Here is a 27,262-nt window from a genome sequence, read left to right as displayed (position 1 = left end):
TACACATCAAAATACAAACATATACGTATAGCAAACATATATATCGATTAAAATACAAGTGTGAGCTTCCAAATGAAAATAGTGGAGTGTTTTAAAGACAATAGTAGTTAAAATTAAATTACATTTTGTTGTGAAAGATTTTTTTATTATTCTTAACCAATACCTTAAATTAATCCAATTGGTTCACTTTTCAGGTTTATCATTTCCCTTTTCTTTCTAATGTGTGTTCCTATCAACCAAGGAAACAGGAGCAGCTGCTAGGAAGCAAGCAGCCAATGGCTAAAATTAGATTATCAGTGACATTTACTTATATGTTCACAGCTGAAATTTCAAGGGTACAACATTTTCTCCTGAAAAGAGAGACTCCCCCATCACTGAAACACAGCCTTCTGTTATCAAGTTACAGCCATACAACATCAATGGGTAGTGAACTGACCCAAAATAAAAAGTGAAACCATATACGTTTTCTGTCAAGAGAAAGACTAAAGACAAAATTAAGTAATGGGCTTGTTTTCACAAGATTATTTTGACTGCCCTTCTTAATTAGGGGAAGATTTTTGTCTAAGTAGTAGTCCCAAAGAGGAAGTATAACATATCTAGCACGAGGGCAGAGAGAGGAGGTCTAGACCTTACTCTGTCCTCTATAATGCAAATCCTCAGGGACCCGGGAAGTGTAGAATTGTGAACATTGCTCCCTTTCTGGTTTCTGTGTACACTTATACCGTTTAGGTATATACAATCATTTTTTTTCTTATATTTTACTCCATTCATCTTTCGGAAAATCCAAAGTGTTTGCATGTACTTCTATAATTAGTGGAAATTGTACACACGACATCACCAGTCATTTCCAGACATGCATTGCCCCCACTTCTCTCCATTCCTCCATGAATTACAAGGTGCCCCTCAGAGGGGAGCACCTCTGTCCCAAGCAGCACTGTGCAGTCCAGCCCCTCCTTCCCACCGCTGGTCAGGAGCGCCCGTCGCTGTGCAGTGCGAGCATCCACACTGGGACGCACTGCTCTGGAAAGCCGTCCTGCTTCTCCTGGCCCAGCACCACCAGCCCACTCTTCCTAATGAGGCTGTGGAGGATGCCCATGTCCCGAGTCACACTGCTGTCAGAGAGGTCTAAGGTGCAGCCCTCCCGAGCCACGTTGTCCTTCAGTATGATGACGCCATGTTTTTTCAGGCCCTCTCGACACCGGGAAAGAAATGCAAGAAGGTCCTTATCAGTCAGGTACCCTACAGACGACCAAGTAGATGGGCAAACAGAAGGAATGGTGGGTGGGAAAGAAGGTGAGTAAGAAAGAACCAGGAGACCATTTGTTCACTCAGTCATGAGTTGTTTTTTTTTAATAGCCTGGATTGTTTTCATTGCAGGAGGTTTTAAAAATTTAGATAAGAGGACAGTTACCCTCTTTGAAGGGGTTCATGCCCCATCTGTAAAATAGATATTATACTACCTGGCCTATGTACCTCATGGGCATGAGATAAACTATCGCCCATGCCATGGGTCCCCTCCACATCCCCCTACAACCCAACTCTATCACTCATCTGTGCCTCCAACATACACATACACCAAAAATCAAATTCACTGTTGTCTCATTTCCTGGGGATTTAAATCTGAGTCCAGTTTTCCCGTAAATGAGAATAAACTTTTTTTTGGCCCCAATTTTTTAAATTTTTCAAGTATTTAGGTGTCTAATAGGATTTAGATTGGTCCAAAGGTACTCCATCCCTCAGGATGGAAATTGTCAGGCTTATCCAGAGGATGTCAGGGGAGAAATCAAAATGACCAGAGCTTTTTAAGAGTTCCCATGATACCTCATGCTAGCTAACTGTTCTAGGCACAACTACTGGTAGATCTCCCTTTGTATCCTTGTTCCCTCTGTGCAAATCCTCAATAAGCCCAGTGTTGTCTTCTCTTTGTGGGGAGGAGAGAAGGGCATGTGTGAGCCATGCAGGACTAACCAGAGACCCACTGAATCCAGATGACATCGTATCTCCCCAGCAGGGGTGTGAATTCCTGTAGGCTGCAGCAGTGGTAGCTTTCGACCTTGTCTCCTTTGACCTGCAGGTAGTTCTGCGCTTCGAGGAGGAATGACTCCATCATGTCCACCAGCTCCACACTGTTGAAAACTGGTAATAAGACATGCTTGCTGACCCTTCCTATCCCAGAACCGCAGTCCAAGGCGCAGTCGGTACCAGCTCTCCCGGGCCCCTACACAAAAGGACAGACACCCATTCTGAGCCTTGGACACTCCAATTACCTCTTCAAATCCACTTTATTTAGATCAATTTCATGTAAAAAAATGCACTATTTTAAGAGTTTCTTTCGGTGAGTTTGGACAAATGTGTAGGGCACATACTTACTACCATAATCAGATTATAGAACATTCAACTATCTTTTCCAAAAAATCCACAAACATTTCTAGTTTTTGCTTTCTTTATTTTCCCCAAATATAGGTCTTTAAAATAATTTTAAAATAAGATTATAGGAAATCATGTCTTAGATTTGAAAACTTGGTAATAACTTGGTAATTTTCTCTTAAGAAATAGGTCATAGAAAGCCCTATGAAAATAGAACTTTGTTAACTGTAATTTTTGGACAAACCCACTGTTAAATGAGCCTACACTATAGCTTATTACTTTATTTTAAAAAGCAAAGCAGTGAGCCTAGATGGTTTGGTTCAGTGGATAGAGTATTGATCTGCTGACCAAAGGGTCAAGGGCATGTACCTTGGTTGCAGGCTCCTCCCCTGCCTGGGCCCAGGTCAGGGCTCGTTCAGGAGGCAACCAATCGATGTGTTTCTCTCACATCTATGTTTCTCTCTACCTTGCCCTCTCTCTTCCTCTCTCCCTAAAAATCAATGGAAAAAATATCCTTGGGTAAGGATTAACAAAACAAACCAAAAAAAAGCAAAGCAGTTAGAGCAGTAAGTACTTCTAAATTTTATTCATTGAAAACATTTCAACTCATACTGGTATAATTGAAATTTTAGTTTTTTCAGAACTGCTTTTGGTGCCTCTGAATTATCTGCTCTTCTGGTATGGATGGTAATTTTTAGGACCTGAGCTGAGGGAATGCTAGGATTTACTTTAAACCCTGCCCCAATGCTGTACGGCGCATTCAGGTGGATAAAATGTGGTTGCAGCAAAGTCTCCTGTGTCTTTTCATGCTAAAAATTGTTTTCTGCTTTTGTACCAGAAACTACATGATTCATTGGGCACAAAACCCCCTAAATTTTTTTAAGTATGTCTGTGCATTAAATTAATGAGGGTGAGGGAAGGATAGATAGATGGTAAAAGTAGGGGAAATCAACTAATGTAAAGTTTCTCAAATTTGCTTTTATAAAGTAATATATATAAATATGTACATATGCATGGCCAGCTGAGTCTTTGAGATGTCTATACATATCTATTAATTTATCAAAGATTCTCATTTATTGGGTCATAATTGGGATGGGTGTTGAGTAGGTTTTATGCTAGAAATGACAGTAACAAGATACTTGAAATTGCCAATGAAGATCTTCAGAAGAAAACCTACTCTTGATCTCAGGAACTAAGGGTTTAAAAACAAACAAACAAAAAAACCCTCACACATTTGGCTAAGGATCAAAAGGTGAATTTTGAGCAGAAGAAAAAATCAGAAATGTGCTTTTCAGTCCACCCAGAAGGCTTCCTCATAGCAAGAAAGGTACAAGGGGGAAATGAAGCAATTGTAGCTTCTTTCCAAATGGAATGATAATGTCCATGATTTATTTAGTACTTGTATGTAGTAAGCTCTTTGTATCTATGATAACTAGAATAATCAAAACAGTTACACAAGATAATGATAATTCCCCAGTTTGGCAGTGAGGAAACTTTAATTTCTAATGCCGCACAATTAATAGCAGAATTTAAATCTGAACAGGGAACTGTGTGACTCCAAAGCCAGTTCATCTTTAGGGTTGTCACCTCAAGTACCAACTCTGGTTTCCTAAGTAGTGTCTGTCTAATGCTGTGCTGAAGGAATTCTCAGGCTTCATTCACGCTCAGCAGGAAAGAGGTCTGTGATTGATTAGTGATGTCTGCCTTGAGTATGGGAATGGGACATGATAATCCATGGGACATTTCTTTGCCATTCCTCCTTATGCTATGCCACCTCCCTCATTCAAATCTTATAACTTAAACTAAACTAATTCAGAAAAAAAAAGGCATAGGCTAAAGGCTTATGTTGGAATGGCTGTACAGAAGCATCTTGTAAGTAAATTCATAGCATAAACAAAGTGGGGGAAGAACTGGGAAATTAGTTTAAGCTACTGAAAATGACTAGTAGAAATGTGTGTGCTCAATTGGAGATTATCATTACAAACTTTTTTTTATCATTACTTTCCCTACAGCCTCTATGATCATGTTGCTCACATTATTGTAGCAAGTGGTTTTAGAAGTAGAACCATGGAATGATAAAGCAGAGAGGCCTCAGAGAAATATGTCAGAGGATTGATTTCAACAAGATTCTAATAGCTGATCTCCTTTTTCTCAGTGAATAAATCAGTCTGAGGCTCCCCTGGTTACAGTGAGGAAGGGCCTCACACACTCAGCCTTCCTGCCATTCTCCTGATAGGCCTTCAAAGGGTCACATTTAAAAACCACCTGGAGTTTTTAAACCACTCGTGTCTAATTCTCCTACTTCTTCAGGCAACGAAACAGACCCAGAGAAGAGAAGTGCTTGAAATATAACTCCTTGGAAAATTCTCCTACTCTGATTTGTATTTTCCACCAATTTAGATGTGTGATATTTGACTAGTTATTCTTGAAATGATAGCTATTTACAAATTGAAAAAGGTGCCTTTCACTCCAATCCTGTGTACCTCTAGCCTCTCACTGCTATCGCCTAGTTCTCTTTACTCCCTTCCACTCCATGTGGTTGGCACTGCCTCCCATATGCTGCCACCACATTTCTTTCTCTGTCAGCCTCATGCGGCTCCTTTGAGAAGGGATATTTACTAGTAAAGACTGGTCTCAGGTATGGCATCACCGCTTCTTGGACACCATGAGTGTCTGAAGCTGTGATTGTATTGAGATCTGATGCCCTGGCTATCCTTATACATATGGATTCTTATAAAGTAGTAAAATACTCAGGAATTTCATTTTAGTTTTGGTTATTCCCATATACTTCGTTTTGAAGAACATTATTTCAAGTTCATCCAGTGGAGTTTAAAACTAAAATGGCAGTTATAAAGGTCACTGTAAAAAACCATGAAGTATATGTATCAAATTAGAACCAGAGTTTTTAGTCATGCTATCTGAGAAATGTTAAAAGAGAAATACCATCAAATACTGATAATTTTTTACAAATTATCACCACCATCACCACCCCAGAAAGCTAAAACTGAGGAAAGTGTCAGCTGTGTAATGGACATCATCTTGATGTCATTTATTTGCTAAAGTAAACACATTTACAACAAGTTTAAACACCTTTTCCCTCCGTCCCATGTCACTAAGTGTTGAAAGGAAAGCCAAACTTTGAATTAGTCAATCTGCCTTTTCCCAGTTGACACAAGAGTAAATCATGTCAGATCCTCATATTCCCTCCTCCTTTGTATCTTGACCTGGATACTCATTTCGCAGATTATTAAGGTCAAAGTACCAAAATAGCATTCTTTATAAAAAGACCATGTTTGTACTTAAGAGACCACAGCTTCACAATGAGTCTTGTCTGCTAAGAAGGACTTTTCATATTTGTTTGAAAAGAGCAGCTCACTCTTTCCAACATAAATATGCAAGCACCAGGCCGTTTCCTTTCCCAAGTCTGTGGGCGTGTGGATGGGCTCTGTCAGACCAGCATCCCTGTGGTCAGCTTGGCATTCCACACGGAGTGACAAGACAGCTGGATTACTAACTAAGCCTCTGAAATGCACTGGGATCAAAGTCAGCCTCACCACCAGGCAAGCAGGAGGCACTGCTCTGGGCCAGACCGGAGGAGAGTTGAGGTCTGTGGTCCATAAAAAAAAATTTTTTAAGTAAGGATTTTTTTATTTTTATTTTTTTGCTTCATGAGACAAATGGAAAAAATATGTCATGGTTAAGAGCAGGAAGTTTGGTGTCAGACAGACCTGTCTGGTCTTAAGTTCCAGCTCTGTCTTTTACCAGCTGTATAACCTTGACCATTTCTCCAAGCCTTAGTTTCCTTAACTGTAAAAACAAGGATAATAACAGTTACTTGCCCCCTAGAATTGTTGTAAAGAGTAAATAAGAGGTACCCCTAATGGGCTTGGCAGAGTGACTGCCAATCTCAAAAAAAGCACTCAGAGAAATCAGTCAGTGACACTGATCTAGAAATACTCCAGGTTAACCTGACCTATAAACAGCCTTGGCCAGCATCCCCAGCTCTGTAGTCCTTATGGCTGCAGCTGATGTCCAGACACTTTGGCCCCAATGGGCGTACCATCCGGATCCTATTTCTCTACTCAGACCCTTGGTGCTCCAGGGAGGTTGGCTGGGAAGGGAACCTCACCTCAACACTACAGATAGTCCTAATATTATGCTTCTAAGTAGGCTGACAACCTAAACCCAAATATTTGTAATATTTGCACTGTTTCTTTTATCAGAATAAAATTAATTCCAAACTCCAAGCAAACTATTTCAGAATGCATTGGAACAAAACCTGACTGTCAGTTAGGACTTTTTATTGTCAGCAGGACCTACAGCAGCTTCACTGTTCTAACAACTAAATGAAGCTCCTTAAAATATAATGAATGTGTTTTATGAAAGCATGTTATTAGTAGTAGTAGCAATAAATTACATTGTGGGGTAATAATTATGTGCACTAAAGGAAGCACTTGACACATAGGGTCTCATTTGATCATCACGTGTCCATTGAGGCAGGTTCCATGGTTATGCCACAGTCAGAGCTTTCAGTCAGAGCTTTTCAGCTGAAGCTTAGAGCATTTAAATGAAAAGCCCAAGGTTGCTTACACAGCAAGTGAAAAACACAATGACTCCAGAGCCCAAGATTTTGGCCCCTATTCTATACTGTCTCCATATAATATGGAAGTAAGGAAGTAGACTTTCACCCAACACAGGACTACAAAGGGATCACATTCTTTCAAGGCAGTGTCTGAACTACGTATAAAATAATATAAAGAGATTCTACTGCACTTAAAACCAAACATAAGTATGCATTCTCTTACCACATCAAATTTTTATTAGAGGGGATCAGTAAATCACCCCAGGATCCCAGATGGTATGATCTCTCATCAATCATTTGGCTGTCAACTGATTTATCTATGAGACTTTAAAAAGGATGTCTTCTTGCCCTAGCCAGTTTGGCTCAGTGAATATAATGTCATCCTGCAGACCAAAGGGTCCTGGTTTCGATTCCAGTCAAGAGCAGCAGGTACCTTGGTTGCAGGCTCCTAGTCGGGGTGTGAGCAGCAGGTAACCAATCGATGTGTTTCTCTCACATCGATATTTCTCTCTGTCTTTACCTCTCTCTTCCACTCTCACTAAAAATCAATGGAAAAATATCCTCGGGTGAGGATTAAAAATAAATAAAAATAAATAAAAGAGATATCTTCTTAACCTCCAAATTGTAATATTAGCTCTGCTAGTTCACCTTCCCCTGAAGCATGAGCGATTAGACGGTGCTTAGGAGGGTGAAATGTCAAGTGGGATAAACAAAAGATTTGATGTCACCCATCCTTTCTGAGCATCTCAAAGCAGGTTTTCAGGCTTAACACTTGGCTGCACCATACAGCTTTAATATGGCTTAAATCACAGCATAGAAGCATGTGAGCTCAATGTTTGTAAGAACTTTGCCTTCTCATGAAGCTGTAGTTGGATAACTCACCCCAATAAATTTTCTAAGAAATTCCTGAGAGGCTTGGATATCTGGGTTGGACAGTTCAATGAAATTTCCCATCATCCCCTCTTCTGTAGCTGGTACCTCTTGGTAGAAAAGTTTAGCTCTGGCATAGAACTGCATCTCACCATTGATGACTTGACTTGTTAAAGCATACAATTTCACTGCAAATGAAATGTTAATATTTATTAATATTTATATCACAGAATAAATTCTATCTTATCACACATTGATTTCCTCTTAGAAGCTTGCAAATTTGTGCTCTGGAGAAACAGGCATTGGTTTAAAGACCTGGGTCTGCGTTTGGTTCAATGTCTTACTTGCTTTTAACCTTGGGGAAACTTCTTAACCCCTCTGAACTTCTGTTACCTATGTGTAAGTCATAATCATGTGGCATTTTCATAATTCAATACCTTATGGTTTAATAAAACTATAGCTTATTACTGTACTAAAAAGTTTAATAGTGTTTGCTACAGTGCAATGTAAGTGTCACAAGTTTTACAGTGAGTTTTATCTTTGAGCTCTAAATGTTTTATGAGAATCTAAGGGGTAGCTATTTTTTTAATCTCTTTTTCAAGCAATAACACCCAAATACCTCTTCATACCAACATAAAATAAAATAATAAGAAAACATAATATTTATTGAGCAACTATTCTATACCAGGTAGTGGGCTAAGAAACATTATACTATGATATACTATGTCATTTCATTATTTCAGAAACCATATGAGATATTATCTTAAGATATTATTTTTAGAAAAGCATGTGTTACAACTTCTTAAGGGTAAATGACTATGCATTTAAATGTGTTTTGTAAACCTAAATGCATCTTTATAGATATAAAATATTTTCATTAGAGCACATTCAGGAGGAAATTATAGAAATTGGATGAAAGGGAGGAACTTCTGGCTCAAGACTGTAGGCTGAATACATGCATTTGTCTTTCCTCCTTCCCAATACTTCCCAAGAATTATTTTAATAAACTCCATTCATAACAATGAAGAAAATAAAATGGACTCATTATTTCAACAAATTTCTGGAAGACAAAGAGCACATGGAACAAAGTTTAAAAAGTCACAGCTCAGGATAGTTGCAAAAGGAAGTAAGAGTTAATAAAATATATATATATCTTTAGACCAACCAGTGAGGGGACAAATGCACCTTCCCAAAAGCAACAGGCATTATAGCTATAATCCTGGGGGTTGGGAGTGGGGATATGTGTCTTCTCTAAAAAAAATAAATAAATAAATAAAAATTAAATGAATTTCCTAAAGATAACTAAACCAGTTAGTGTTGAGATCCTGAAACATCACTCATTTGGGCATATAGAGGACTCCAAGTACCTCACCTGCTCACACTCATCAAAGTCTGGTAAGATTTACCTGGCCATGTAGAGCTTCTTATCATCTTTTCTATTCAGAGGAGAAGTATATAACAGAGGAAACAGCCCCCATTACCTAGAATCACTGACCCTGTCCTTTATTCTGAACTATGGGTAGACAATGATTTCCAAACACATGCAGGTAAAATGGCATCCTGAAAGACAAAGGTAGAACTAAGCCCAAAGGAAATGGAAAGAATTCCAGAAACAGATGAGTCTATAAACCAAAACTAAACAAAAAACTCATATATCCTTAGAGAGCTATGAGAACTGGTGTATCCATGAATCAATGATAACATGCCAAGAAAATGATAATTCAAAAAATAACGAAGACTTCTTAGAAATTAAAGTTTTGATTACCAATATAAAATTGAGTAAATTTATCAGGACATAAATACAAAGATAGATATGGAAAACAGAAATAAAAAGATTAGCCTGGCCGCTGTGTCTCAGTGGTTGAGCATCAACCCATAAACCAAGAGGTCACCGGTTTGATTCCCTGCTCAGGGCACATGCCCAGCTTGTGGGCTCAATCCCCAGTAGGGGGCAAGCAGGAGGCAGCCAATAGATGTTTCTACGTCTCTATCTTTTTCCCTTTCTCTTTCTCTAAAATCAATATATATTTAAGAAGTAAAAAGATTAGAGCTATAAAGACTTAATTTAGGAGGACCAACATCAAGCTGATCAGGATTCTCAAAAACAGAGAAAATGGAGGGAAGAAAATTATTAAAGAAATAATATAGAAAAACTTACCAGAACTGAAAGAGATTGTAAGATCCAAGTACTGAGCAGCATGGATTAGAAATAATAATAAGTAAGTAAGGGCCATATTTATACATATCCTTAGGAAATTTCCAAACACAAAGAGTAATGAGAAGATTCTAAAGATATTTCAAGGGAAAATAGTGATTGACCTTAGAATAGGGTTGCCAAATTTGGCAAATAAAAATACAGGACACAAAATTAGTTTTGGATTTCAGATAAACAATAACTTACGAGTATAAGTATGCTCAAAATATCACACATTACATGGGGTATACGTGTACTAAACTTCTTAATTTATTATCTTTTTTTTTTGTTTTTGTTTTTTTTGTTGTTTTTTTTTTAATTTTTTTTTTTTAATTTATTATCTTTTTTTTTTTTTTTTATTCTTTTTTTTTTTTTTTTTTATTAGTTAAGGAATTACAAATGTGTCCTCATCCCCCCCCCCCCTTTAACCCCCAACCTCCCCCCCACACACAAACTCGTGCTCCCATCCCCCCGTTGTCCATGTCCATTGGTTTGGCTTATATACATGTATACAAGTCCTTCTGTTGATCTCTTCCCCTTACCCCCGCCCTCCCCTACTTTCCTTCTAGGGATTGATAGCCTGATCGCTGTTTCTCAGTCTTTGGGTCTGTCCTTTTTCATCAGTCTATGTTGTTCTCCATAATCCACAAATGAGTGAGATCATGTGGTATTTATCTTTCTCTGACTGGCTTATTTCACTTAGCATAATGCTCTCCAGTTCCATCCATGCTGTTGCAAAAGGCAAGAGTTCCTTTTTTTTTACCGCAGCATAGTATTCCATTGTGTATATGTACCACAGTTTTCTAATCCACTCATCTGCTGATGGGCACTTAGGCTGTTTCCAAATCTTAGCTATGGTGAATTGTGCTGCTATGAACATAGGGGTGCATATATCCTTTCTAATTGGCGTTTCTGGTTTCTTGGGATATATTCCTAGGAGTGGGATCACAGGGTCAAATGGGAGTTCCATTTTTAGTCTTCTGAGGTAGCTCCATACTGTTCTCCACAGTGGCTGCACGAGTCTGCATTCCCACCAGCAGTGCAGAAGGGTTCCTTTTTCTCCACATCCTCTCCAACACTTGTTGTTTGTTGATTTGTTGATGATAGCCATTCTGACAGGTGTGAGATGATAACGCATTGTCGTTTTGATTTGCATCTCTCGTATAATTAGTGACTTTGAGCAGGTTTTCATATGTCTTTCTGCCTTCTGTATGTCCTCTTTCGAAAAGTGTCTATCTAGGTCCGTTGCCCATTTTTTTATTGGATTGTTTATCTTCCTTTTGTTAAGTTTCATGAGATCCCTGTATATGTTGGAAATTAAACCCTTATCGGTGGTATCATTGGTAAATATGTTCTCCCATGTAGTGGGTCTTCTTGTTGTTTTTTTGATGGTTTCCTTTGCTGTGCAAAAGCTTTTTATTTTGATGTAGTCCCATTTGTTTATTTTCTCTTTAGTTTCCATTGCCCTAGGAGCATTATCAGAGAAGAAATCTCTTCGGCATATGTTTGCGATTTCGCTGCCTGTGGATTCCTCTAGTATTTTTATGGTTTCCCGTCTTACGTTTAAATCTTTTATCCATTTTGAGTTTATTTTTGTGTATGGTGTGAGTTGGTGATCTAGTTTCATCCTTTTGCATGTATCTGTCCAATTTTCCCAACACCATTTATTGAAAAGACTGTCTTGACTCCATTGTATGCTCTTGCCTCCTTTGTCGAATATTAATTGGCCATAGTGGTTTGGGTCGATTTCTGGGGTCTCTATTCTGTTCCATTGATCTATATGTCTGTTCTTGTGCCAGTACCAAGCTGTTTTAAGAACAGTGGCTTTGTAATACAGTTTGATATCTGGTATTGAGATCCCACCTACTTTGTGTTTTCTCAGGATTGCTGCAGCTATTCGGGGTCTTTTTTTATTCCAGATGAATTTTTGGAACGTTTGTTTTAGATTTGTGAAATATGCCATTGGTAATTTAATGGGGATTGCATTGAATCTATAAATTGCTTTGGGTAGTATGGACATTTTGATGATGTTGATTCTACCAATCCATGAACACGGTATATTCTTCCATCTGTTTATGTCTTCCTCTATCTCTTTTTTCAGTGTCCTGTAGTTTTCAGCATATAAGTCTTTTACCTCCTTAGTTAAGTTTATTCCTAGGTATTTTAATTTTTTTGGTGCAATGGTAAATGGGATTGCTTCTGTAGTTTCACTTTCTGTAAGTTCACTATTGGTGTAAAGAAATGCCATGGATTTCTTAGCATTAATTTTGTATCCTGCTACATTGCCGAATTCATTTATTAAGTCTAATAATTTTTTGATGGAGTCTTTAGGGTTCTGTATGTACAGTATCATGTCATCTGCAAATAAGGACAGTTTTACTTCTTCTTTTCCAATCTGGATGCCTTTTATTTCTTCTTCGTGTCTGATCGCAATGGCTAGTACTTCCAGTACTATGTTGAACAGGAGTGGTGAGAGGGGGCATCCCTGTCTTGTTCCTGTTTTTAGGGGGAATGGTTTTAGTTTTTGCCCATTGATTATGATGTTGGCTGTGGGTTTGTCATTAATTTATTATCTTAAATTCAAATTTAGTTAGCATCTAATTTTATCTGGCAACCCTATGTTCAAAGGATTAGGATCAGGTTTATAAAAACACAACTCTCATCAGAAACACTAGAAAACAATGGAGTAGTGTCATTAATATTCTGAGACAAATTATTTTGAAGCTAAAATTTAATCCCCAGTCAAACGTGAAAAACTATTTACCTCCTATGGATTCATTCTTCAGAACAAAGCTATATTTCAGCCCAATGAGGTTTAAAATCAAGAGAAGGTATGTTACAAAAGATGATGAAATTAACTCAGGAATCCAATGAAAAGAAATCTCCGAATCACAGATATTTATCCGATCTAGAAAAAAATCAGCTTATATTACAATAGAAAATGTAGGCTGCAAAAACAATGTCTTTAAGTAGTAGAATGAACTGGACTCTGGATAATAAACAGAGTAGGTAAGAAGAAAAGAGACAGTAATGATATCCTAAGAAATATGTATTTTTAAATCTCAGCCACCAAAAATGAAAGATGATTGAAAGCTCCAAGCAAAATATGCAACAGTACAAAAATGTTATGATCAAGATGTGAAGAAAACCAAAATATAACATAATTTGGGGTAGAAGAAATATAAGAAAAGATAGTCTATTTAACCTTAACTAGGAACATCTTTCTTCAGGTAATACCAAGATTGTGATATTAGGCTAGCGCACTGCTTGGCTCTGAATTGAACAATTACATTGCCCCAAATTTTGACTCTAAAAGTTAAAAATCTAATAACAAGATCCATTGTAATATGTCCCATCTGTGCATTTACATCAGTCTTTTCCAACTTGAAGATATTGGAGCCAATGTTTGGACTCTTAAATGATCATAAGTTTGCTGAAAGGAATACATGAATCAATTCCCACATACATCATTTTCTAGTGACTAAAAACATTATGTACTATATCTTCCATGTATATTAACTATTATACATAAATTATTTTAAAAGTACAACTCTATTAAAAGTGTAGATTATTTTTTTCATTTTATACACAAATTACCTACTGATTGAGCAAATACATTAAAAGGAGACTCCTCATGTTCAGAAATATTGGGAACCTCTGACCTAACCAATTCCCCTTCCCTAGCACTTGGTAAAGTGTTGTGCAAACAGCAGGTGGCTCAATAAATGTTTATAAATTCAACAAGGATGACAAATATCAAGTGTCACCATCTCAATAACATGAATGTTCCACATCCCTCTGTATATCTGAGCAAACCAGGTTAGCAAATCACAGTTCATGGGGTCTTCCCAGAGTCAAATGCTGCCATGGATCACAGGCAAGCCACAGTTCAGAGCTCTCCTTGATCCAACCAAAGCAGCAGAACAGCCACACTCATCATCACCTGCTTAAGCCAACTAGTTGGTGGAGTCTATTAAAACCCTTAATCTGGAAATGGGAGCGTTCCATTATGCCAGAAACATTTAGACCACAAGTGAATGCCAACCTCAGCAGGGGTCTGACTCAATAGGTAAGTTTTTATGGTTATGGGCTTGGGTTCTCATTTTCACCTAATTGACAGGAGCATTTCACTAAAAAGATATATGAGGTGTCATGGCCAGCCCCAAGTTCTCCCCTCCTGATAGCTTTTGCTATAGTGCAAGTTGACTGAGATAAGGTAGTCATCTGCCCATGCCTCTTCGTTATAGAAATACATCTTAGTGGCTTATTCTTATAGGATTGCAATGTCTCTCTGAAACTGGTGTAGTCTAAGACTGGGACTAGATACTCTAGTTCTTGATATAATATGGTACTTATTTCTTGAGCTGAACTCCCAAAGGCCTTCGAATGGTTTACTTGTTACAGAAAGAAAAACAGAGTACAAGTTCATTTGCCCTGAGTAGGAATAAAGGTCTTGTGACGTCTCTAAATAGCCTCACGTGAGGATTTTTTTAAAAAAAGATGCACATTTCCCAATTTAGTCATTTAAGAAGTAATGGTTGAAAGGGAAGGAGGGAAGAAGGGGAGGGAGAGAGAGAAGGAAAAAACGGGAAGGGTATCTAGGTACAATAGAATATTATTGAGCCATAAAAAGAAGGAAATCCTGCCATTCATGACAATATGATGGACCTTGAGGGCATTATGCTAAGTGAAATAAGTCTGACAAAGACAAATACCATATGATCTTATATATATGTGGACTCTTAAGATAACAAACTCATATCTATTTTTTTTTTCACCAACAGGGGAGGGTGGGAAGTGGGACTTTATCATGTTTCTGGTGGAATCTGAAGGTCTGGGTGTGCCAGAATGCTAGAAAGTTGTCATTACCAAGTCTAGGAATGGTCCTGAGAGTCCCTCTAGGTTTTATTTGTTCCCTGCATGCTTTAGGTGTCTGGTACTTCTTGTCTTTAAAATAATGCACTTGCCTACCCTGAAAGTTTTAGAGGGCTTTTTCCTTTTCAGCTGTTTTCTAAATTCAGAGCTAGTTCAGTATTTCCTAAATTCTTTTCAGGCTTCAACACAAATGAAGCAAAGTGAGCTGGGGAGGAGGGAAAGGTCCTCACTTCAGCCAGAATCTACTCAAGCTCCCACCACACGTCTTATTCCCTGCCTACTTGACTGAGTGTCTTCATAACTCTCTATTCCTACTTGAGTGCTGTACCTGACCTGCTGTCAAGTTGTAAAAGGCCAGAGTCAGACAGGGACCGGAGATTTTTTTCCTGGTGAGATTATGCATCAGAAGCTGATTCAGCAACTGCCATGCCTCCTCAGTGCCTCTCTCTACAGCACCCTGTAGTGTGTCTATCACTGCATTCCACATTCCACTGAGATGATGTGTGGGTCTCCCTCCTACACCAACCTCTTCAGGGTAAGGTATATCTTTTCTATGTAACCACAGGACTTGCTATTATGCTTAACACATAGCAGGCCTCCTTTGAATGTTCATTGAGCAAATGGGTATTATCTACTGTTTGTACTTTGAATAATACAACAAAGTAGTGAGTGACTGTAATAAAAAGCACACATAAGCACACAGCTCACACTTTTTGTACAGTTTATGAAATATTTATCCTGCTAATTAGGTATACCCAAATAATTAAAAAATAGTAACTATAATTGATCAAGCATGTATATATGACTACATATGCGAAGCATGTATATCTAACTGAATATGTCATATAAATGTTATATCTATAAAAGAAAACAAGGCAGTAAGAGATTAACTAGATTGCCTAAGATTAAGTAGATAGGGGGTGACACAGATGAGATTTAAACCCAGGTCTATTTAAATCCAAACCCTTATTTCATCCATCTCATACTGTATCTGAAAGTCTGCTAAATAAAAAGGGAAATTATCTGGTTCTTCAATTCTTTAAAAAGAAAAAAAAAAAATCTTGCCTCATTTGCATTATAAAGGTCACAGTAAACATTTGAAAATGTATCACTGTACCATGAGTTCTGGGGATGCAATCAATTTGAAAAACGTCATTAGTTATATGCTGAATTTCAATTGGAAGTTCTGAGTGTCTTATAGGAAATGTTTTTATTAACTCTGGCTTTTAATTGTGATGGCAAATTGGTGACCCTTGTTCTTAATTTCCTCCTCAAAGACTGGTTCCTCTAAAAAGGGGTAAATTAAAGGAGGTCCTAACAATTGGTGGGCACTGCCCATGTGCCAGGCATTCTGTTGGTCAATTTCATGTCATCTCTTCACATTGTCTCTTTTAAGCCTTACAATGATACTACAAAACAGGGATGATAACCATCATTTTACAGATGAGTAATGAGAGAGTCAGAAAGATTTGATAACTTAATGTCACATGGAAATAAGTGTTACACCCATGTTCTAACCCACACCTATTGAAATGCAAAGCCCCTGTTCAGTCTGCTAAACCACATGGGACCATTGTTCTAAATGTGACATTAGATTAAACCTTTAACGAAGTCAAGGAGCTCAGTTTTCAATCAATAAATATTCAGTGACTCTGTGTACTCAGAAATAGGCTGTGGATAGTGCTAGGATAATTACTGAGGAGTAACTTACATGAACATCTGCTATTGGGCCATATGTATAAAGGCCTCTTTGAGCACTGGCATACAGACTGGAGATTTATATAAACTGTCTTCCTATTCTCCTTCCTGTTTGTTCACAAACAGCCAACTTCGGAAAAGTCATTCACTCCAACTGAAAGAATTTCTAGTTATACCAGCCCACATTAGTCGAGTTGCCATTTACACTGGGAGGCGACACAATTCTGTGGATAAGAATGACAGACTTCTGGGGTCAGACTGCCTGGGTTCTGATCCTGTTCCACCACCACCACCACCTCCCATGATCTCAGGCAAGTTACAGAATGCCTCTGTGCATCAGTTCTTCAGATACAAGATGGGGAAAAGCAGTATAACCTAATAGGGATGTTGTATTAACTAAGATAATATATGCAAAACACTGAGAACAGTAATAGGCTTGTTCCCATTTCTTTCTGAAGACCTGCTGTGTTCAGTGGTGTAGCAAGCTCTTCCATTGGAGATTTTAGCCAGGGCTATTTCAGTAAATGCCCCCATAACTGAAGTTTGCTGATTGTGTGCTGGTATGAGACTGGCTGCCTATCGCAGGCCTTTAGAAGGAGGAAGGAAGAAAGAAGGAATCAAAGGGTCTGGTTAGCCACCACTCTTCCTATAATCACCCTGAACAACAAGCCCTCTGTGCAGTAAGACTCCCCAACCTTTTAAAAGAAGGGCTTTATTTTTACTTCTGTGGAGCCTTGAAATCATCAAAGGAGGGGAAGCCAACTCTGAAACACCCCAGTGGAGCTAAGGAGGGAGCACTTCCCCTGGCTAAGTTTTATTTGTAAATGGAAAAGCTTAAATCCACTGTCACCTGAAACTCTCTCTAAGCAGTGGTTCTCAACCTTCTGGCCCTTTAAATACAGTTCCTCATGTTGTGACCCAACCATAAAATTATTTTCGTTGCTACTTCATAACTGTAATGTTGCTACTGTTATGAATCATAATGTAAATATCTGATATGCAGGATGGTCTTAGGTGACCCCTGTGAAAGGGTCGTTCGACCGCCAAAGGGGTTGTTAGAAGATCCTTAAACCCTGCAGCTATTCTGGGGACTAGGTGGTGTCAGTCCTGGAAATAGTTTCTTAGATGCTGAAGATTGCATCTAAGGTCTACACCAGCGGTTCTCAATCTGTGGGTCACGACCCCTTTGGCGGTCAAACGACCCTTTCACAGGGGTCGCCTAAGACCATCCTGCATATCAGATATTTACATTATGATTCATAACAGTAGCAACATTACAGTTATGAAGTAGCAACGAAAATAATTTTATGGTTGGGTCACAACATGAGGAACTGTATTTAAAGGGCCAGAAGGTTGAGAACCACTGTCTTAACAAATGTAATATATGTCTTTCTGGAACAAAATATTTAAGGGATAGCTGGCAGACTTTTGGCTCCTAGCTTCCCTTGCTATGGTGACTAGTGATATTTTAGATGATGGAACCTTTACCATCCTGGATCCCTGAATGTCTGTGTGGAACATAGACCCTGCCCCCTAATAATGCCTATTGGAATGATGGAGCAAAAGTGAAAAATCAACTTTTATATGTTTGGCCATTGAGATTTCAGGGTTAATTTTATTATTGCAGACTAGCCTAGCCCATACTGACTAAAATAGCCCTCAGTTATTAAAATCAAAGAAATACTCTGGATGGGGTTAGCTCTATTAGTCTCAGAGGAAACTGTCAGGGCTGAATCATAGGGCCAGAGAAAATAAGCAGTGCCCATTTATGGAAAATCAACTAAGTAATATGGAGTCATCTTTGCTTTAGAACCAATGAATGGTATTCGAACTGTGTTTATGGAACCCTGTGGGTGCTACAGAAGCACCCCAGGAGCCAAAGAGGATAGAGCAAGGAAGCAGAAAATTCTCACTTTTTCCTGTATTTTACATTGGGCTTCCATGGAAGACTTTGTCACAGGGTTTGATTTTAATAATAATGTGTATGTTTTTTAAGTTTGGAAATCATTGATAAACCATCAGCACATGCACAAGGAGAAAAATAGATAAAATGACTATTCTAGGTAGAAAAAAAGGATTGAAGCCAAATATAAAGTATACTCTACTTGTCCCAAATAATTTTCATCTGACTTTCAGAAAAGACTGTTTTATTCTTACTTTTTAACTCATCTCCCACTGCTTTCAGAGATGAGATCCTTTTCTCTCTAGTAATTATTTTTAAAACTTGGCAGTCACCTGCCCCTTATTAATTATTGTAATTGATGTCCTAAGAGAATTATTTATAGGAGTGTGATCTACCATAAAGAGCCCTGGTCTAAAAGGGAACCAAGATGGCGGCATAGGTTAACGCCGGAGTTTGCTGCTTTGAACAACTACTTCAAAAGTGAAACTAAAAGACGGAAGGGACATCACCCAGAACCACTGGAACGCTGGCTGAGTGGAAGTCCTACAACTAGGAGGAAAGAGAAACGCATACGGACACTCAGAGGAGGCGCAGTGCTGAAGTCAAATTCTGAGGTGCGGAGTGCGCGGAGCGGGCTGGCGGCGGAGGGCGCGGTTGGCGTTTTCAATCCGGAGGGAGTCGCAGACTCTGAGCTCCAGATACAGGCGAGTCTTTAGGGACCCAGACTCAAACGGGAGAAGCGGGACTGCCTGGCTTCGGTCAGAGCGAGTGCAGCTTTCTCTCCGAGCTTTGCAGCGGGTGCTGGGACTCAGAGAGGCAGAGCCCCTGGGGACAGGACTGAGAGCCGCCATCACTGCTCTCTCCGGCCCACCCTGTTGATCCTGTGCGACCCCCCCCCCCCCCAAGCCCTGCACAGAGGCATTTGGCGGATAGCCTCAGGCAAACGCCAGATTAGCACCTCCCTAGAGGACAGAAGTTCTCTCACTGCTGACACAGCTGATTCTCACAGCCACTTGGCCTGGAGGTCAAACCCTCCCTGGAATTAGCTATAACAATCAAGATTTAACTATAAGACCACGAACAAAGACCACTAGGGGGTGCATCAAGGAAGCATAACAAAATGCGGAGACAAAGAAACAGGACAAAATTGTCAATGGAAGATATAGAGTTCAGAACCACACTTTTAAGGTCTCTCAAGAACTGTTTAGAAGCCGCCAATAAACTTAATGAGATCTACAAGAAAACTAATGAGACCCTCGATGTTATATTGGGGAACCAACTAGAAATTAAGCATACACTGACTGAAATAAAGAATATTATACAGACTCCCGACAGCAGAACAGAGGAGCGCAAGAATCAAGTCAATGATTTGAAATGCGAGGAAGCAAAAAACACCCAACCGGAAAAGCAAAATGAAAAAAGAATCCAAAAATGCGAGGATAGTGTAAGGAGCCTCTGGGACAGCTTCAAGCGTACCAACATCAGAATTATAGGGGTGCCAGAAGATGAGAGAGAGCAAGATATTGAAAACCTATTTGAAGAAATAATGACAGAAAACTTCCCTCACCTGGTGAAAGAAATACACTTACAGGTCCAAGAAGCGCGGAGAACCCCAAACAAAAGGAATCCAAAGAGGACCACACCAAGACACATCATAATTAAAATGCCAAGAGCAAAAGACAAAGAGAGAATCTTAAAAACAGCAAGAGAAAGAAACTCAGTTACCTACAAGGGAATACCCATACGACTGTCAGCTGATTTCTCAACAGAAACTTTGCAGGCCAGAAGGGAGTGGCAAGAAATATTCAAAGTGATGAATGCCAAGAACCTACAACCAAGATTACTTTATCCAGCAAAGCTATCATTCAGAATTGAAGGTCAGATAAAGAGCTTCACAGATAAGGAAAAGCTAAAGGAGTTCATCACCACCAAACCAGGATTATATGAAATGCTGAAAGGTATCCTTTAAGAAGAGGAAGAGGAAGAGGAAGAAAAAGGTAAAGATACAAATTATGAACAACAAATATGCATCTATCAACAAGTGAATCTAAGAATCAAGTGAATAAATAATCCGATGAACAGAATGAACTGGTGATTATAATAGAATCAGGGACATAGAAAGGGAATGGACTGACTATTCTTGGGGGGGAAAGGGGTGTGGGAGATGCGGGAAGAGACTGGACAAAAATCGTGCACCTATGGATGAGGACAGTGGGTGGGGAGTGAGGGCGGAGGGTGGGGCGGGAACTGGGAGGAGGGGAGTTATGGGGGGAAAAAAGAGGAACAAATGCAATAATCTGAACAATAAAGAATTAAAAAAAAAAAAAAGAGCCCTGGTTTTTGGTATCTACATGAGATCTCGTCATTTCTGAATTTTATTTTCCTCATTTGAAAATATAAGATGGGGGTAAGGGAGAGAAGGGAAAAAAAAATGATACCCTATGCTACAGTAAAAATGAAGGAATTCTTACCATTTGCAACAGCATGAATGGAACTGGAGAGCATTATGCTAAGCGAAATAAGCCAGTCAGAGAAAGATAAATATCACATGATTGCACTCATTTGTGGAATATAATGAACAACATAAACTGATGAACAAAAATAGATCCAGGGACAGAGAAGCAACGATCAGACTGTCAAACCTCAGAGAGAAGGTAGGGGAGCGTGGGGGTAAGGGGAAGAGATCAACCAAAGGACTTATATGCATGCATATAAGCCTAACCAATGGACACAGACACCAGGAGGGGTGAGGGCATGAATGGGGGGGGGATGGGGATAAGGACACATATGTAATACGTTAATCAATAAAGAAAATTTAGAAAAAAAAAATGATACCTTATAAATCCCATAGTATGGCCGTGAGGGTCAATGAGAAATTTTTTATAAGAAATATACTAGGTGTACCGGTTAATAATGCAGATTTTTTTCAATAGATGGAGTTACATATATGTTGATATATATGCAATTTGATATGTATGCTGTTTTGTCGTATTGCTACTTCAGATTACCACTTGTTCCGATCAATGGCACATGCACTTTCTGAGCAGCACTTCAAAATGTACGAAGAAGTGGAAAATTGGGTCTCTGAATGGTTTGCCTCAAAACAAGAAAAGTTCTATTGGGACAGTATCCACAAGTTACCTGAAAGATGGGGAAAATGTGTAGCTAGAGATGGACATTGCTCTGAATAAAGCACTTTTGATGTTGCTCTTAAAACTATTGTATTTTCTTTGGATTACAAAATCCGTAATATTAACCGGTTAATAGATAATCTGCATTATTAACCAGTTAATAGCTAATCTTCATTATTAGCTGGTAGAAAACACGATAATTTCAAGAGAAACATCAAAAGTGCTTTATTCAAAGCAATGTCCATCTCTAGCTACACATTTTCCCCATCTTTCAGGTAACTTGTGGATACTGTCCCAATAGAACTTTTCTTGTTTTGAGGCAGACTATTCAGAGACCCAATTTTCCACTTCTTCGTACATTTTAAAGTGCTGCTCAGAAAGTGCGTGTGTCATCGATCGGAACAAGTGGTAATCTGAAGGAGCAATATAACAAAATAGCATACATATGAAATTGCATATATATCAACATATGTGTAACTCCATCTAGTGAAAAAATCTGCATTATTAACCGGTACACCTAGCATATAAATTTGATATGAAAGTATTTATATGTCTGGAAATAAAGATCCCCTCAGAAATGATTTCTGAAAAGAGACTTTGGCAGGTTGCTAGCACATAGCTTCTTGACTGCAATACAAAGACTATGTATAGCCGCTTTCATGTCTGGAAGCCTTGCACATCAAGTACACAATGGGGCTTTCAGGCAACCGTAAGAAAACAGACTGGGGCTGATAAATACTGTTCCTGCTTTCACTGGGGGGAAATATAAATCAAAGAGGGACATTTCACTCATTAATTGGAAATTATTTCCGTTTTAGTACTGTTAAGAGTGACCTGAAGTGACCACTTTCACAGAGGCTAAGAAAAGTCATGTAGACAAACCAGATAAGCTTTTTATTGCTCTATTATCTAACTTCCTGAAAACTAGAAGAAATAAGTAAAATGGAGACACACTACTGTCCCAGTTTTTTCTCAATACCCTAAGACTCAACTAAAATCTGCACCTTTAAACTCTCTATTATTCTGACTCAGAAATGCCAGAAAGGATCATGTGGAGTGTACAAGCGCACACACACACACACACACACACACACACACACACGGATACATTTATCAATTACTACTCGTTAGTCTTTCTTTTTAACTCTTAGTTTATACACTACTGCATTAATACTCTCACCTTTGAGTTGCCTAATTTGCCCATCTTCATGTTCTTGGAAGTATTAAAAACAAATTAATTTCTATAAGCCTGATATTCAGTTAACCAACACCCAGAAAAGCAAATCTCTGTGCACAGGGGTGCATGGAAGTCCCAGAATAGAGACTTGACTTGCCAGGCAGCACTTGGCCTTTGCACTCTCTACAAAGAATGTCATCTTGATGAGTTCTTAGTGTCTGAAAAGTGTCCTTGTTCTAATTGCTCTTCTAGAAACCCCACAACCTCACACAGTCCTTTCAAATCATTTCTTCTTCCTTGTCTAGTAGTTCTGACTCACCCAGGGGAATTTTTTCCAGCAGGTAGAGATAGCTCTGAAAGAAGTCGTTGCGAATGGCTTTGTGAAGAATAAAGGACATGCTATGTCGACAGAGTTCATCGTCGGTCTTTTGCCAGCGGGATCTAAAGGCGAAATGGGCTCCCAGGTGGGCCATGGAGAAGGGGGATATTATTATTCCTACAGAAAAAGGAAGCTTGCCTGGCTGTTTCTTTGAATCAGCTTTCTCTTCCTACACGAACTTGAGACTGTCATTTTAAACCAGTCTCCTGTCCATCTATATAAGGACAGGCCATCGTGGGGCATGGAGGGAGGGGCAGCAGGCACCAGAGGTCAGGCTCTTGGCACCTCCACCCGTCTGATTGCTTGGGTGACACCACTCCAAGCCAGCAGGTGCTAAGTAAAGATGGAAACAGGCTGAGTGAGATCCTGCCTCATCCAGGAAAAAGCACACCTCCCTCCTTCAGCTGCCACTTGAAACAGGCAGCAGCACAGTTTCCAGCACCCTGAAGATTTACTTTCATTGGATCCCTAAATTGCAGTAGCTTCATTTCCATTTCAAAGAGTCGTGACTATTTTGTAAGAGATCCTGTTCCCTGACTTTCATGCACTCCTTCTGGAACACTGAATCCTCAAGTTACAAGGACCCTTCAAAGCCATCTGAACCACCCACACTCCTTTCATCAGTACAGTGTTGCCCAAATCATCTCATAAAGATGGATATGTGTTTCCCATTTTTGAAGGGTCTTCAAGAGACACAGTTATATGAAAGCCTGTTTTGATGTTAAATACCCTTCTGTCAGCAAACCCTTCCACCTAGCTTGCTCTAAACAACACCATGTCAGGGAAGCCTGTCCCTTTCTATCTGCCTATTGTGGATGTGATTTTCCTCCTAAGTGCTCATTTGGTCTCTGGACTGGGTATCTTCTGATTGTCCCTCCAGATCCACCCCCAGTCTCCCCACAGTACTGTGTGCCCCAGAGGCTGACCTATATTGACAACATCAGTGGACTCTCTTGCCCTCTGGCTTCTGGTTGGTTTCATCCAATGGGTGGTGCCTGCAGGAGCTTAAAGGATCATGAACTATTTATCCCCCTGACACTTTCCCTGTGGGGATGGCTAACTGCTTCAGATGGTGGAAAGTCATAGCTCCTATCTAGGCGTCTTCCCCTCTGATTCCGATAGCTGCTCCCTCCTCTTACTGCTTCAGGCTTTGAGTTAGTGATGCACCAGGCTGTTGCAAACCTTGGAGAAAACCACTACTCCTTGTAATTTCCCTGTTTGCACACACTTTATTACAGTCCCCTTATTAAACTAACTTAAATTCTCAGTTTGTGAATGCCATTCTGTTTCCTATAAAGACAATGACTACCTTATTACCTGTTTAATTTTCCTAACAAGAAAATCCGTAAGAACTCAGTATCTATTGGCCCCATCCCATGTGCAACCACTGACCATCCCTTGCCCCAAATACAGACACACACACACACACACACGCATGCACACATTATAGTAGACAGTTCTAAAATGGCCCCTAAAGATCACTACCTCCAGCCTCATATGCATGCCTTTGTGTAATCACCTTTCCTGAATGTGGGCAAGACTTACTGACTCCCTTCTAAACAATATATATGGCAAAAGTGATAGATGTCATGTCCAAGATTAGGTCATGAAAAGACTGTCTTGGGCAACTTCTTTTGCTCTTTTGCCTGCGTGCTCTGAGGAAAACCACCTTCCTGTTCTGAGCTCCCCTATGAAGAAGCCACATGCCAAGGAACTGAAGTCATTAGTACAACAACCTGGGGGGATTAATTCTTCCACCAACCCTGAGTGAGCTTGGAAGAAGATCCTTCCCCAGTCAAGTTAATAAAAGACCTTGAGCCAGCTAAGCCACACCCAGGTCACTGACGCACAGAAATTAATGTTTGTTCTTTTGTGCAACTGTTGGTGGGAATGCAGGCTGGTGCAGCCTCTATAGAAAACAGTATGGAGTTTCCTCAAAATATTAAAAATGGAACTCCCATTTGATCCAGTGATCCCACTTCTAGGAATAGATCCTAAGAAATCAGAAACACTCATCAGAAATAATATACGCACCCCTATGTTCATAGCAGCACAATTCACAATACCTAAGATTTGGAAACAACCTAAGTGCCCAACAGCAGATGAGTGGATTAAAATGGAATACTATGCAGCTGTAAAAAAAAAAAGAAAGAACTCTTATTATTTGCAACAGCATGGATGGACCTGGAGAGCATTGTGCTAAGCAAAATAAGACACTCGGAGAAAGGTAAGTATCACATGATCTAGCTCATATGTGGAATCTAATGAGCAGCACAAACTGATGAACAAAAATAGACCCAGAGACATAGAAGCATCAAACAGACTATCAAACATCAGAGGGAAGGTCAGGGAGGGTGGGAAAGAGATCAACCAAGGAGCCCAAATGTGTATATGCATAACCCATGGACACAGACAATAGGGTGGTGAAAAACTGGGGTGGAGGGTGGGGCAGGGTGGTAGAGGTCAATGGGGGGAAAGGGGACATATGTAATACTTTGAATAATAAAGATTTTTTAAAAGAAAAAGAAAATTTTAAATAATTTGTTACAACACAGTATAGGATAGCTAATTCACACATCATCAGTAAAATATTATTTTTAAGATGTGGAATCTAACCATGATCTTTAATTTTAATTTGTGTGTTAATCTTTTACTGGGACAGGATGCCAGGGTTCCATTTGCTTGACTTTGACTTATTTACCTATGCTTCTCTTTTCCCATTTCCCCTCTACCCACCTCCAGGGACAACCATTTAATTGAGGGTAGGTGGAGATTGTTTCCATCTATGCCTTCAAGAATTGCCCAGATTGCAATCTGAGCTATCCATTTTTTTCTTGCCAAAGTGTGTGGTTGATTGATGAGTGCTTCATCCAGTCTTGAGCCAATCCATACATGGTGTTCCTCCCGCTCCAGAGTTCATTTGAGAGTGGGCACATTATCCAGATCTGTTATTGTTAATGCCAGCTTGAGTTTGGTTTTCTGTGCTAGCAGCAGGGAGTCTTATCTAACATAAATACCATCTTGCCTCATTTTTACTCAGTAAATTCTCATAAGGATGGGGATAATGTAGATGATATCAAACAGAACGGGAAACTTCAAGTTTTTGAATATTTCATGGTGTCAAGAAGGAAGGCTCTTCGCTGGAATATAAAAGATTTGACTGAGAAACTCATTTCTACCGCTCACACACTGGGCAACTTTGACAAATTCTCAGACTCTCCGAGCTTCCTTCTTCTGTAATACGATGATGATAATAGTATACACCTCATGACTGTTACGAGAACTAAATGTATTCTATGTAAAACAGCACAGTACATATTCAATAAATGCTACCTATTAACATTGTAATCTTTGGAAAAAGTTGATTAGTTATAGGTCTTGAAAATATTTTATGTCTCTGATGTCTTGTTGGGTTATATTCAGTGTGATACTGTCTTTTATGCAATTTCAACATTGCAAATTTCACATACTTAGAAGATTATTTGTACTTGATGCATTTAAGAGTTGAAAGGAAAAGAAATTCAAATGAAATGTGCTTTTAGGGCTCATTCATCTATTGTTCAGAAATTTCTGTTGCTGTAGGGGAAACTAAGCAGCAGCAGAAGAAAAACTAAGGGATCTTCTTTGTTACTTTTATTCATCAATACACCTAACAGGAGGCAGGTTCTTAACCCCAACATTTTAGTGATGTTTAGATAACCTCCCATCTGCTGAGAAGGTCAGGGTGTTAGCTCTGAGGAGAGAAAGTGGCAAGCGCTGACTCCAGCTACTCAGTATTCTATATTTGGCGATTGATATTGGCAAGTTTCTCCGTTTTTACAGAACTAATTTTCTTTCATTGTAAAATGGACATTAATTACTTGTTTGGAGATGGATTATTAAGTGATCTGGGATTTCTGTATTTCAGAGCCATAATTTCTGAGTGGGGATGAAAGACTGATTGGTTTATACAAAATGCCTTTGTGAGCTTTTGTTTATCTCTTATGAGTCAGTTTAGATTTTGTGACTATGTCTTATTCTGGTGTAGCTTGCATCAGTTTCTGGCTCATTGCATTTGTTTCCTTATGTGAATAATTTTTCTCTCAC

The 27,262-nt window shown here is 39.2% G+C and overlaps 1 protein-coding gene across 1 annotated transcript; it reads right to left on the bottom strand.

Moving 5' to 3' along the window:
- Positions 1 to 967: 967 nt before the first annotated feature.
- Positions 968 to 23,270, bottom strand: NTMT2 (N-terminal Xaa-Pro-Lys N-methyltransferase 2; the record flags this gene model as incomplete). Its single annotated transcript, XM_081113198.1, has 4 exons — positions 968 to 1,239; positions 1,969 to 2,218; positions 7,832 to 8,007; positions 23,117 to 23,270. 4 exons carry the CDS (start codon positions 23,268 to 23,270, stop codon positions 968 to 970), a joined length of 852 nt encoding a protein of 283 aa, XP_080969324.1.
- Positions 23,271 to 27,262: the final 3,992 nt, after the last annotated feature.

This window comes from Myotis nattereri, assembly GCF_964212035.1.
Source record: "Myotis nattereri genome assembly, chromosome: 18".
Lineage (NCBI taxonomy): Eukaryota > Metazoa > Chordata > Mammalia > Chiroptera > Vespertilionidae > Myotis > Myotis nattereri.
This window is presented reverse-complemented; position numbering and strand designations above follow the sequence as displayed.